At 60.4% G+C, this 13,138-nt stretch overlaps 1 protein-coding gene across 2 annotated transcripts in view; it reads left to right on the top strand.

Moving 5' to 3' along the window:
• The window catches only part of FLT4 (fms related tyrosine kinase 4), a 45,865-nt gene that overhangs the window by 9,772 nt on the left and 22,955 nt on the right, over positions 1-13,138 (top strand). The window contains exons 2-8 of one of the 2 annotated variants that reach the window (XM_021940085.2): positions 7,126-7,222; positions 8,423-8,667; positions 8,886-8,998; positions 9,149-9,311; positions 9,419-9,558; positions 9,826-9,994; positions 10,292-10,409. In XM_021940085.2, the coding sequence (XP_021795777.2) occupies positions 7,126-7,222; positions 8,423-8,667; positions 8,886-8,998; positions 9,149-9,311; positions 9,419-9,558; positions 9,826-9,994; positions 10,292-10,409 (1,045 nt within the window). Of the gene's footprint in view, positions 1-5,080; positions 7,223-8,422; positions 8,668-8,885; positions 8,999-9,148; positions 9,312-9,418; positions 9,559-9,825; positions 9,995-10,291; positions 10,410-13,138 lie in introns of those variants that run through there. The other variant, XM_021940084.2, reaches the window with a different exon arrangement.

The following is a 13,138-nucleotide window of genomic DNA, read 5'->3' as shown; positions in this document are numbered from 1 at the left end:
CCCGTGGGCCAAGGCCGGAGGGTGTCCTGGGGCTGCGGACAGCACAGAGGAGGGGAGGTGTGCACTCTGGCCTTGCTGACCTCCGCCCGGTGCCTGCCCCCACCATGCTGCTGCAGGCTTGGGGGCCAGGGCTTTGCGGGGCCTTGGGGAAGGAAGAAGCCAGTTCCCGGGCCAGGAACAGGAAGGCAGGGGGAGCGCGGCAGAGGCCAGGATGACAGTGCTTCCTGCTGCGGGAAGGGAAGGACGGCAGAGACAGACAGCAGCCAGGCAGGAAGGATGCACCGCCTTCAGAGCTGCAGGTGGGGGCTGGGCAGTCACAGAGCCTCTGGACGTGGCAGCCTGCAGCCTGAATCTGCCCCGGGGAGCCCATTCTGTAAAATGGGAAGCATCTTTTCCAATGGAAAAGACTCTTTGTCAGGCTCTGACAAGAGTCTCTGAGGTCTCAGAGGTCTGTAGAGCCATCCATCCATCTACTTTCTATCCATCCAACCATCTGACCATCCACCCATCCACCCTTCACCCATGTGCCCACCTTTCCTCCATCCATGCTTCCATCCAGCCATTCATTCATCCTTCCATCTGCCCGTCCATCCATCCTTCTGTTCATCTACCCATCCATGCATCCTTCCATCTATTGATCCATCTTTCTATCCACTCATCCATCCACCCATCCATCCATCTATCCATCCACTCATCTACCTGTCCATCCATCCATTCATCTGTCTGTCCATGCATCCACCCATCCATCCTTCTACTCACCCATCCATCCACCCACCCATCCACTCCTCCATCCATCCATCCATCCACCCACCCACCCACCCACCCACCTACCTACCCATCCATCCATCTATCTACCCTTCCACCCATCTACCCACCTACCCACCCATCCATCCATACTTCTTCCATCCCTCCATTTTTTTCATTCAATGAGTATTCACTGAGACTTTACTCTGTGCCGGGTGCTGTGGGAAGCATGGGGTGGGATAAAAAAGAGCTGTCTTGGTCCAATAGAAACTTACTGCCTAGTGGAGGACATGGACAGATACAGCTTAAACAAACACATAAATAAGTAATTCCAAGTTGTGACAGGAAGGATGTCGTAAGCAGCCGGGAGGCTAGGACGGAGCTATTTTGTAGGGGTGAGGAGGCCATGTCTAAGCTGAGTCCTGAGCGTGAGAAGTCAGCCTGAGGGCACAGGACAGTCTGGTGGCTGGGAACCGTGAACGCGAAGGGGACGAACCACGAGGGTGTGGAGAGAGGGGCAGGGACCAGGAGTTTGGATTTTCTTGGGAGTGCAGAGGAATCCAGTGCACTGACGAGACTGAAGCACAAGTGTGATCAGGCTTGTGCTTTTTCAAGTATTACTCACTGCAGGGAGCGGGGCCTAGAGGGAGGCCTGGAGGAGGACAAGAGAGGGCCCAGGAAACCACTCTGCGGTGCGTGCAGTTGTGTTGGCCCCAGTGGGAGAGCAGGGGCCGGCCCTAAGGTGTGTCCAGCCTGACAGGCTTCAGTGGTCTGTCAACAGATGGGCTGGGAGAGGATCTGGGGAGAGGGAGCTATGGAGGGAGGAGCCTTTGGTGGGGCTGGAGGGAGTGCGTGTCTGCAGTTTAGCATTGGAAACGCAGACTGCCGGTTGTCTGTGGGGTGTCCAAGTCCAGTGGGCAGCTGAATGCGTAAAAGTGAAGTTGCAAACAGTAGTCCTGGCTGCAGCTAGAGACCTGGGAGGTGTCTGGACTCCAGAGAGACGGTGGTGCCCAGCACTGTGTGTCGGGCAGAGGGGAGGTGGGGAGAGGTAGGTCACAGATGCTGCCCAGGGGAGAGCATGCGCAGCTCCCTGCCCTGTGTGCCCACTAGACCTGCAGCCTGGAGGTCATGGGAGGCCCCGCCCAGTGGCTCCATGAAGTGAGGGGGCTGTACCCCACTGGTGGATGAGGGGAGACCAGCAGAGGGGAATGAAGGGGGATAGGAAAAGGGGCAGTGGCTGGAAGAGAGTGTGGAACCAAGGAATTATTTTGTTTTGTTTTTAAGATGGGAGATGGGCCAGGCGTGGTGGCTCACACCTGTAATCCCAGCACTTTGGGAGGCCAAGGTGGGTGGATCATCTGAGGTTAGGAGTTTGAGACCAGCCTGATCAACATGGAGAAGCCCCGTCTCTACTAAAAATACAAAATTAACCAGGCGCGGTGGCGCATGCCTGTAATCCCAGCTACTCAGGAGGTTGAGGCAGGAGAATCACTTAAACCCGGGAGGCGGAGGTTGCGGTGAGCCGAGACTGCGCCACTGCACTCCAGCCTGGGCAACAAGAGCGAAACTCCATCTCAAAACAAAACCGGTGGGAGATGATTGCATAAAGACTGGTGATCAGAAGAGAAATCTGTGGCGGGGGGCCCTAGGCACGATGGAGGGCCTGGTTTGGGGCAGGCGTGTCAGAGATTTCTGGGGCCCTGGCTGGCAGTGTGGGCTGGGATGTGGGAAGATGGGGTGTTTCTTTTTTCTTTCTTTCTTTCTTTTTTTTTTTTTTTTTTTGAGATGGCGTCTTGCTCTGTCCCAGGCTGGAGTGTGGTGGTGCAATCTCCGCTCACCGCAAACTGTGCCTCCCGGGTTCAAGCGATTCTCCTGCCTCAGCCTCCCGAGTAGCTGGGATTACAGGCGCCCACCACCACACCCAGCTAATTTTCGTATTTTTATTAGAGATGGGGTTCACCATGTTGGCCAGGATGGTCTGCCCGCCTGAGCCTCCCAAAGTGCTGGGATTACAGGCATGAGCCACCGCACCGGCCAGTGGAATGTTTCTGTCTCATGATTTTGCCCTGTCGATGCTGAGAGTGAGAAAGAAGCACCCTGAACTGTGTGCACCCAGGAAAATGAGGGGGAGGAGCTCACGGGGGGGGCCTTGTGCTGCCGCGTTGCTCTGTTCGGGACGCGTGCTGTCTCAGGGTTGGGATGGAGGACAAGAGGTGAGGGAGCATGCAGAGGGATGGGCTGCAGACCCCATGCACCAGGACTGCATGCACCAGGACCCCATGCACCAGGACCCGAAGCACCAGGACGGGGCAGCACCAGGAGGGCACCGAGGGGTGGGGAGGAAGCAGTGGGGGCTTTGAGGAGGCTGAAGGATGTGGTGTTGTGGAGCAGGAACAGGGGAAGCGGGAGAGAGATAGACATGCATTTGGGATGGCGCGGCCTCTGGTAATGACCAGGTCCAGGGTGCGCCCTTGGAGCTGAATGACTGAGGAGGAGAAGAGGGGAGGACCATGCACGGGGATCTCAGAGGCCAGGGTGCTGGTGAGTCAGCCCTGTGGATGGTGAAGTCATGGAGAAGAGCAGGAGCTGGGGTGGGGGGGATGGTGAGCCAGGAGCTACAGTCAGCAGAGAATGAGGGGAAGTGACGGGGGGTGCAGCTGATGACAGCTTTAGTGGGGAAGAGGGCGGTGCCGCCAAAGAGCAGGACCCTCAGAGGGAGGGCAGGTGGCTGCGAGGGGTTCAGGCCAGAGGGACTGCTGTAGGGAGGGCAGGCGGCTGTGAGTTCAGGCCAGAGGGACTGCTGCAGGGAGGGCAGGTGGCTGCGAGGGGTTCAGGCATGTGGGGTGGAGAGCAGTAACCGCCCAGGGGCAGTGGTGTGGCCAGAAAGCCAGGCTTCACATAAGACAGGAAGGGACATTCGGAGTGGACAGTGAGGTCTACAGCAAAGTTTGCCAATCACACAGGGCACAGTGGAAGGTTGGTGAAGGCAGAGGGGTCACTGGAATAAGTTATGGCACGTCATGGAAAAGGAGAGCTTGCGTGGAGGGGCAAGCACGGTGGATGGTCCTGCTCAGCGGTGATGCAGGTGCTTCCTTTGGTGGTACGATGCCTCCAGGAGGAAGCTCCTACAGACTCCCCTCCCCACCCACCCTTCACCCATCCACTTTCCTTTCACCTGTCCACCCACTCTTCCACCCATCCATCTATTCATCCTTCCACGCACCCATCCATCTGTCCACCAGTTTACCCACCCATCCACCCATACTTCTATCCATCCATGCATCCATTCTCCCACCCACCCACCCACACTTCCATCCACCCACCCACCTACCTCCCCACCCACCCATCCACCCACCTACCTCCCCACCCACCCATCCACCCATCTGTCCATTTATTCATCTGATTCATCATTCATCCATCCCATTTCCATCCATCATCCATCCGACCATTTTTTTTTTTTTTTTTTTTTTTTTTTTTGAGACAGAGTCTTGCTCAGTCGCCCAGGTTGGAGTGAGTGGTGCAATCTCTGCTCACTGCAACCTCCGCCTCCCGGGTTCCCGCCATTCTCCTGCCTCAGCCTCCCAAGTAGCTGGGACTACAGGTGCCTGCCACCTCGCTCGGCTAATTTTTTGTATTTTTAGTAGAGACGGGGGTTTCACCGTGTTAGCCAGGATGGTCTCAATCTCCTGACCTTGTGATCCGCCCACCTCGGCATCCCAAAGTGCTGGGATTACAGGCCTGAGACACGGCGCCTGGCCCATCCCACCATTCTTATATCCACCCCTTGAACCTCCTTTGCACATCTCTGTCTTGGGCTTAGGAAGATGAATAAAATTGAGCCTCTGTTCAGATGTGATCATAAAACCACAATTCAGTCTTACTGTGTCCCAGCAGGAGCTCGAGGAGGAGGAAGAGGCCGGTGCTGCCTGAGTGATGAGGACATCTGAACTAGACCCTAAAGAGGGAGGCCCTAGGGAGGGAAAGAAGGAAGGAGGGATGTCTGAGGAAAAGGACAAGTGTTCAAGACAGGAAAACAACAGGCACTTTGGGAGGATGGGAGGAGGGCCACGCCTCCTGGGAGAGGAAGCTGGAGAGAGGCAGTGGCTGGAGGGCAGAGGCCCAGCCCACCTTGCTTTATCCTGGGAACAGAGGGGAGCCATCTGAGGAAGCTGGGCTGACAGCTGCCGTACAGTGGAGCTAGACGGTGTGTGCTGGATGTGCACTCCTGAGAAGGGGGGCCACCAGCTCAACACGCCACACCTCAGTGGGGTGGGGATGTTCTCTCTCCTGCAGTGAGGGCGTGGGGCTGGGCGTGGGGCTGGGCATGGGGCTGGGCAGGTGGACACTGGACTCGAGCCTGGTCTCCTGACCTCCTGCGAGGCCCACTGGGAAGGTAGAGCCCATTCGTCCCGACAGGTCCAGCCCCATGCCCATCATCCCTCCTCTGTAGCGCTGAGGAAAGACCACCACCCACTCCGGTGCCCACATACATGCCCAGCTGTCCTCCTGGCGTGGACTGACTTTCCACTACCTGGAAAAAAATCCCCTCCTTCAAAGCCCAGCTCAGCAGGATTCCTTCTTAGCTCCTCACCACCCGAGGGGAGCCTCCTCTCTGCAGGGATCTCCCAGCCCCTGGCCCAGACTCCTCTCGTGGCAGCCCCAGGGGTGCAATCTATGGGCTGCCAGTGCCCAGGCCCTGCTGCCGTGCTGTGAAGGCTGGGCACTGCCCAAGGGGAAGGGGCTGCAGAGCCCACAACCCCCTTCTGCCTCGGGGCCCCAGGGGCGGGCTGGCAAAGCAAAGACGTGGTGGTAGTCACAGCAGCAGACAGGCAGGCAAGGTGCTACCTTCTGAGGGTGGCTGGAGGGCCTCAGTGTCCCAGTCTGGACAGTGAGTCTGGATGTGTGGTTTAAGGCCCTTCCTGCTCTGGACCCATAGTGAAGTGGTGCCTGGAAAGGTTTGGCCAGGAGAGAGGAATAGAAGAAGGGAGAGGCCAGAGGTCGCTGACCAGTGACTGTGCTGCCCGTGTGAGGCCGAAATGAGATCTTGGCGTGCAACAGGCACCTGGTGCCGTGTCCGAGGGTGGCTTGGGGTCAAGGGTTCCCTGGGCTCCACCCCACCCCCATTAGCTTCAGGGCAGGACCCTGGGGCCTCAGGGAGCTGTCCTTGGGAGGGCAGGAGAACTACACTGCTGCTGCCCCAAACCCCAAGGGACCCGCCGGACTGGAGGGGCCTGGGGGCAGAAGAGTGGGCTGTGCCCCCAGGAGGACAGGGACCTGGGGGAGGAACAGGACGCAGCCCTGGGCCTCTGGCCATGCAGCCCTCCCTTCCTGTTGTCTCAGGATGCCCCCGGCAGGATGCATCTGCCAGAGTTCCAGACCCAGACCTCCCCTGGGGCCTGCTCCCACCCACACCGGGATCCCACCACATTTACACTCATGTATGTACACACGCTAACATGTCAGAGATGCACAAACATGCATGCTTGCACATACACACAAAGCCACACACACCACTCAGACATAGGCACACACAGACTCACACACCCAGGCCTACAGGGACGCGCGCACACACACACACACACACACACACACACGCCACCCCACAGGGAGGAGGGTGTGGGGACAGCAGGGCTGAGTCCTGCAGGACAGAAGGCCCAGCCCAGCCAGCCTACAGTCTCTGGCTGAGGGTGGGTTGCAGCCAGATGGGGCCGGTTTATTTGTGTGTCTGAAGATCCCTGTGAGAAGGTCTGGGGGTGTCTGGGGAGGCCTGGGCAGGGAGAGCCCAGAGGAGGCTGGGGCAGCTGGCAGGGTCTGTGAGGGTGCGAGAAGCTGAGGAACCAAAGGACACCTGTGAGGTGATGCCACGTGGCCTGGGAGGGGGAAAGCCACTGGCAGAGAGCAGGCAGGAGGGCCGAGGCCTGCGTGGTGTGGGGAGGACCTGGGATGTGCAGGATCCCCTGGGAAGCAGCAGGTGTAGGTCAGCAGTTGAGGAGGGAGGGCCTCGGGCAGCAGCACTGCAGGGGCCGTGATGCCGAGGCGACATGCTCCAGCACCCCTCCCCCTGCTCCTTCATGCCAGCCGCTCCACTCACTGGGGTCAGAGATTGGGGTTTGGTCCAGGGTGGTGTGTAGGTGAGGATGGCGGCTGTGGGGCAAGGCAGGGTGAGCCTATGGGAGAGGTTCGTGGCTGTCTTGGGGCCTGGGGACTGGTGCTGCTCACGGTGCACATGGTGAGGCCAGGCCACACCGCGCTGGCTGAGAACCTGGGCTGCTTCGGCCCCACAGCGGGTCCGCTCTTGTGATGCAGAATGCCCAACCATGCCCGATCAACATCGTGTGAACTCACGACCCAGCACCACGCTGACCTTGTCTCCCACCCCAGGCCTGGCGAGTGGCTACTCCATGACCCCCCCAACCTTGAACATCACAGAGGAGTCACACGTCGTCGACACCGGTGACAGCCTGTCCATCTCCTGCAGGTACGGGTTCCCTCTCCTACTGGCAGGCCAGGGAGGCTGGAGAAGCCCAAGGCAGGAGGTGGTGGCTGAGGACCCAGATGGCAGCCCCTCCCAGGGCAGAGTGGCCTCGGGGCTGTGGAGTCTCCCAGGCTGTGGGTGACTTTTGTCCTCCCCAGCCTCAACCATACACCCCCATCAGCATTTCTTTTCTTTTCTTTTTTTTTTTGGAGACAGAGTCTGGCTCTGTCACCCAGGCTGGAGTGCAGTGGCGCAATCTCAGCTCACTGCAAGCTCCGCCTCCTGGGTTCACACCATTCTCCTGCCTCAGCCTCTGGAGTAGCTGAGACTACAGGCGCTGCCACCACCCCTGGCTAATTTTTTGTTAGTGGAGACAGGGTTTCACCGTGTTAGCCAGGATGGTCTCAATCTCCTGACCTCATGATCCGCCCACCTAGGTGTCCCAAAGTGCCAGGATTACAGGCATGAGCCACCGTGTCTTTTTTTTTTTTTTTTTTTTTTGAGATGGAGTCTCACTCTGTCACCTAGGCTGGAGAGCAGTGGCGCAATCTCGGCTCACTGCAAGCTCCGCCTCCCGGGTTCACACCATTCTCCTGCCTCAGCCTCCGGAGTAGCTGGGACTATAGGCGCCCGCCACCACGCCCGGCTTATTTATTTATTTATTTATTTATTTGTATTTTTGGTAGAGACGGAGTTTCACTATATTAGCCAGGATGGTCTCGATCTCCTGACCTTGTGATCCGCCCGCCTTGGCCTCCCAAAATGCTGGGATTACAGGCTTAAGCCACTGTGCCTGGCCCCTCATCAGCATTTCATATGGGGCCTCATCTCCCTGCAGCCCACTCCTGACACCTCACACTGACCCCAGGCCACTTCCCAGGTCATCTGCACCCACTCCCAGCCACCCTGGGAGCCACCCACTGGGGCCCCAGAGGTGGTGTCTCCCCACCTTCCCAGCTGTGATCCAAGGCCTGTGCTTATCTGCAGGCCAGCCTGCCACACCAGCCCCAGGAGCCCAGTCGAGGCCCAGGGGCCGGGGAGTGCCCTGCCCCGGGCAGGGTCTGTAGTGTGCGCCCAAACCCTGGGCAGTTCCATGCTCCGGGTAAGACAAGCCTGGTGAGGCTTGGCCTGAGGGAGGCTCCTCAGGGATAGTCCCCATGGGCTGCCGCTGGGGCCCACCTGACCACTCCTGTCCTCTGCCAGGGGACAGCACCCCCTGGAGTGGGCCTGGCCAGGAGCCCAGGAGGCACCAGCCACTGGGGACAAGGACAGCGAGGACACGGGGGTGGTGCGAGACTGCGAGGGCACAGACGTCAGGCCCTACTGCAAGGTGTTGCTGCTGCGTGAGGTGCACGCCAACGACACAGGCAGCTACGTCTGCTACTACAAGTACATCAAGGCCCGCATCGAGGGCACCACGGCCGCCAGCTCCTACGTGTTCGTGAGAGGTGAGACTTGGAGGCAGGCCAGGCTGGGGCAGGGTCCCGGGCAGCTGGGGCCCACACCGCCCCCAGCCTGTGGACCCCGGGCTGGCAAGAGGAGAGAACGGGGCCCCACCTGCTCCAGCAGGTGGGCTGGTTCAGGACCAGCACCGCCCAGCCCCATGGAGCCCTCCCCCAGCCTGGCCGCCACAGCCCTTCCCCAATACCTTGCTCCCTCTCCACAGACTTCGAGCAGCCGTTCATCAACAAGCCCGACACGCTCCTGGTCAATAGGAAAGATGCCATGTGGGTGCCCTGTCTGGTGTCCGTCCCCGGCCTCAACGTCACGCTGCGCTCGGTACGGTCCCACCCCCACCCCCACCCCGGGATCCGGCCCCACCCCCACCCCGGGATCCGGCCCTCCAGTCCCACCCCTGGGAAAGGCAGCTGCCCGTCTGGCCAGGAGCAAGGGGGCAGCTGGTCACTGATGGTGGCCTTGTCCCTCCAGCAAAGCTCGGTGCTGTGGCCAGACGGGCAGGAGGTGGTGTGGGATGACCGGCGGGGCATGCGGGTGTCCACGCCGCTGCTGCGCGAGGCCCTGTACCTGCAGTGCGAGACCACCTGGGGGGACCAGGACTTCCTTTCCAACCCCTTCCTCGTGCACATCACAGGTAACTGGGCTGTGTTCCATTCACAGTAGCGGGGCTGTCACTGCCTCGCTGGCCTCAGTGGGCGTCGTCCTGTGAGGGCGTGGGAATCACTGTGCGTGTGTCAACAGGCAACGAGCTCTATGACATCCAGCTGTTGCCCAAGAAGTCGCTGGAGCTGCTGGTAGGGGAGAAGCTGGTCCTGAACTGCACCGTGTGGGCTGAGTTCAACTCGGGTGTCACCTTCGACTGGGACTACCCGGGGAAGCAGGTGAGGTCAGCAGCCCTGCCAGGCTGTCCTGTCCCCAGGAGTCCCTGCCACTGTCCAGCACACACTGAGCCTCTGTGCGGAGGATGTGCGGACCCAGGCCTGCCTCAGGTGCCCCAGTCTGACGGGCAAGTGTTCCACCCAAAGACGACTCAGGGCCTGGGTCCAAGGCTTCTGGAGCCGCCGCTGGCTGGGCTGGGAGGGGTGCCTTTGGTGGGGTAGCTGTGCAGGAACCCGCTGCTGACGCGGGGCTTCCCTGGGTGCGGGCAGGCAGAACGGGGTAAGTGGGTGCCCGAGCGACGCTCCCAGCAGACCCACACAGAGCTCTCCAGCATCCTGACCATCCACAACGTCAGCCAGCACGACCTGGGCTCGTACGTGTGCGAGGCCAACAACGGCATCCAGCGGTTTCGGGAGAGCACCGAGGTCATTGTGCATGGTATGGCATGGGTGGGTCAGGGTCAGGCGCCATCAAGCCTGGGAAACAAGGGTCCTTGTGCCATGTGGGCCTGGGCCCAGAGCTCACGGTGCACGTGAGCATTTGGGAGTCCAGCCAGAGGGAAGGGAGGGCCTTGAGCGGAGCAGCTGCCCAGCTCCTGCACCTGCCCAGCTCCTGCATGGCCAGCCCCAGTCTACAGGTGTCCGGCTGCCGGGGCCGCAGGGGCCATGGGGGGAATCCCTGGTCAGTCAACCACGGGTCAGTCCTGGATTTACACTGACTTCTCCTGTCTGGCAGAAAAGCCCTTCATCAGCGTCGAGTGGCTCAAAGGCCCCATCCTGGAGGCCACGGCAGGAGACGAGCTGGTGAAGCTGCCTGTGAAGCTGGCGGCATACCCTCCGCCCGAGTTCCAATGGTAACAGCCCTGGCTCCCCTGACCCCGCCGCTACCCTTCCAAGCTGAGGGGCAAAACAGACCACGGGGGAGGAAGGGCAGCATCCTCGCCATCAGGACCTGCACGCTGAGACCAGGCATGGCAGGAGCCTCTCTCAGGAGACGCCCCAAGGAGCCCGCCCGTAATGTGGTATTCCAGATGGAAGGTCTATCTGTGCTCCTGCCACACCGGGAAGGGTTTCAGTACCAGCCTTCTGTTCCATGTGGGTGTGGTGGGCACATCGAGGGGCTTTTCCTAACTGCCTCCTGACGGCTGGCTGCCTCTCTGCCCTGCAGAGTCTCCAGGGCCTGCCCTGAAGCAGTGGCATATGCCTATGCCTCCTTCTAACGAGGCTGCCTCTCCCAGGACCCTCCTGTCCAGAAATGTGGAGATGCCACAGGGAACTGACACATTGCCTGGGCTGGGCCTGTGCTGTGTGGCAGTGAGCAAGAGAGCTTCCAGGAGGCCGGCAGGCTGCTGGAGTCCCCGCAGACCCCCGATCTGCAGGCTGAATGAGGCTACTCTGCAGTGTGCCGAGGCCCAGGGAAGGGATGCCTCAGGGGTGGCTCTGCCTCTGCTGGCTGCTCCCTGCAGGCTGTCGGGGGGCATGGCAGTCCTCACAAACACATCCGCAGGCCGTCTGAGTAATCCACATGGCTCACCCATGGTCAGTCACACTTTGAGTCCCCATTGCATGGATGAGGAAGCAGAGGCCAGGAAAGGTTATTCGTAATTGACCCCCAAGTTTCCAGGAGGGGTCTCTGCTCTGAGCTAGCCCAGCAGCCTCCTCCTTTTCAGCCTGGGCACCTCCCTCCTGGCAGGGCCACTCTTCCTGGAGCTGGGCAAGCAGAGGCCCAGGGTTTCCTCAGCCAGGGCCCCCTGCACTGGCTGGGGGCTGGTCTCTCCTGGGAAGGCCCAGGGTGTCCTGGCCCTGAGCCCAGTGTGACCCTCCCACTGAGGATACAGACTTCAGTGTCTGTCCAAGGCACCCGGTCAGTGCCAAGGCCCTTGGGGCAGAATCCTGAGGGCACTGGCAGATCCTGGAGCCTCACTCACAGGTGCAGCTCCTGGAGACTCCTGGGCCCTGTCCCCCACCCTCCAAGGCCAGCAGGACTGAGCCTGCTCTGGGCAGGTGGCAGCTCTGTTGCATCCAGGGTCTACCCAATCCTCAGGCAGCTGCCTCTCAGAACAGCTTTCCAGGATCACTCCTGCCACATCTGGTCCTCTTCCTATGGCACCCACCCAGCCTTCCTGTGGTGCCCATCCTTCCTATGGCACCATCACGTGACGATGGCGAGCAGTGACTGGGTGGATGGTCTGGCAAACACACAGACAGACTGGTCCTTGGCTTCCGAAGCACCCATAGTGTGTCCAGCACGCTGCTGGCACTGTCTGAGTTAAACCTCACGACAGTTGCAAGGTGCATGTCATCTCCTCCGCTGAGGCAATGAAAGGGTCTCAGATCCGGCAAGTGGCAGACTCGGGACCAGAGCCACGCAGACAGCACCACCTCAGTTCCGCCCCGGCCCGGGCCTGCCTCACTCTGTGACCCCAGGCCAGGCAGCTCCCCTCTGGGTCCCTGCTGTGGTGTCCCAGTTGAGAACAGGTCCCTGCATCCCCTTCTCTCTTGGTCTCTGCCCAAGGGCTATGCCTCTCCCGGGCCACACTGTGGTGTCTCTCTGGTCTACCACACTCAGCACTGGGGCAGACACCTGTCCAAAGGAGGAGTATCTCCATACAGAGTCCAGGACACCGAGACAGGTTCCTGCAGGGGCCCCAGCACACCCTCTGGGGCTGAGACATCTGCTTCCTCACGTGTGCAACAGACATGTAGGGAGCTGGGCGCAACTCTACAGGAGGCAGCCCTGCCCTCGTGGGGCTCCCAACCCAGGGGGAAGATGGGCAGTCAATAGACACAGCAAAGCAGGGGCAGGCCACAGCATAGGATAGGCAGGCAGGCTGCACACCCCCACCCAAATGAAGGAGGCAGGGAGCCCTGCAGATTCCTGGCTACGGAAATGAGCGCCCCAGCGAGGCAGGCAGTGATAGACAGGCCTTGGGGTGGGGGGTGGACAGCAAGAAGGCCACGTGTCTGGAGGGGCCACACACATGGCAAGGAGCTAGACTGCTCACAGGGACTGCACCTCACTCCTTCAGATGTCGGTAAGAAAGAGGACAGGGTCTCCAGGCCTGCCACATCTGGGCGCCCACCCACCCTTCCTGTGGCGCCCACCCTTCCTATGGCACCATCACATGTCAATGGCGAGCAGTGACTGGGTGGATGGTCTAGCAAACACACAGACGGGCTGGGTGGAGGAGCCAGGTGTGTGGGATCCTCCTGGGCTGGGCTGGGCAAGCCTGGCCGAAGAAGGCTGTCTGCAGCCACAGGTAGGGAGAGCGAAGGCACTGCCCCAGCAGGGACATGATCATCTCGCTACTTGTGGAGAGATCACAGAGCCTTTGGGGCAAGGCAGGGGATGCTACTGCAGACCTCAGTGACCGATGCCCCTGAGCCGGCCGCCTGACACGGTTGTCACACCTGGGAGATGCGGCCTGGAGGTATCTCCAGGGACTTAGGCCTTCCCCTCGCAGACCAGTGTCTCCCGCCCTACCCTGCACTCCTGCCAGCCCCTCCCTCCTCCTGACCATGTATTTGGGGTCGGGGGCTGGGGGTGCCAGGATGAGGTTGGGGCTGAGGTGGGATCTGTACG

Source organism: Papio anubis, chromosome 5 (genome assembly GCF_008728515.1).
Source record: "Papio anubis isolate 15944 chromosome 5, Panubis1.0, whole genome shotgun sequence".
Lineage (NCBI taxonomy): Eukaryota > Metazoa > Chordata > Mammalia > Primates > Cercopithecidae > Papio > Papio anubis.
Note: the sequence above shows the minus strand (reverse complement) of the source record. Positions and strands in the feature narration are given on the sequence as shown.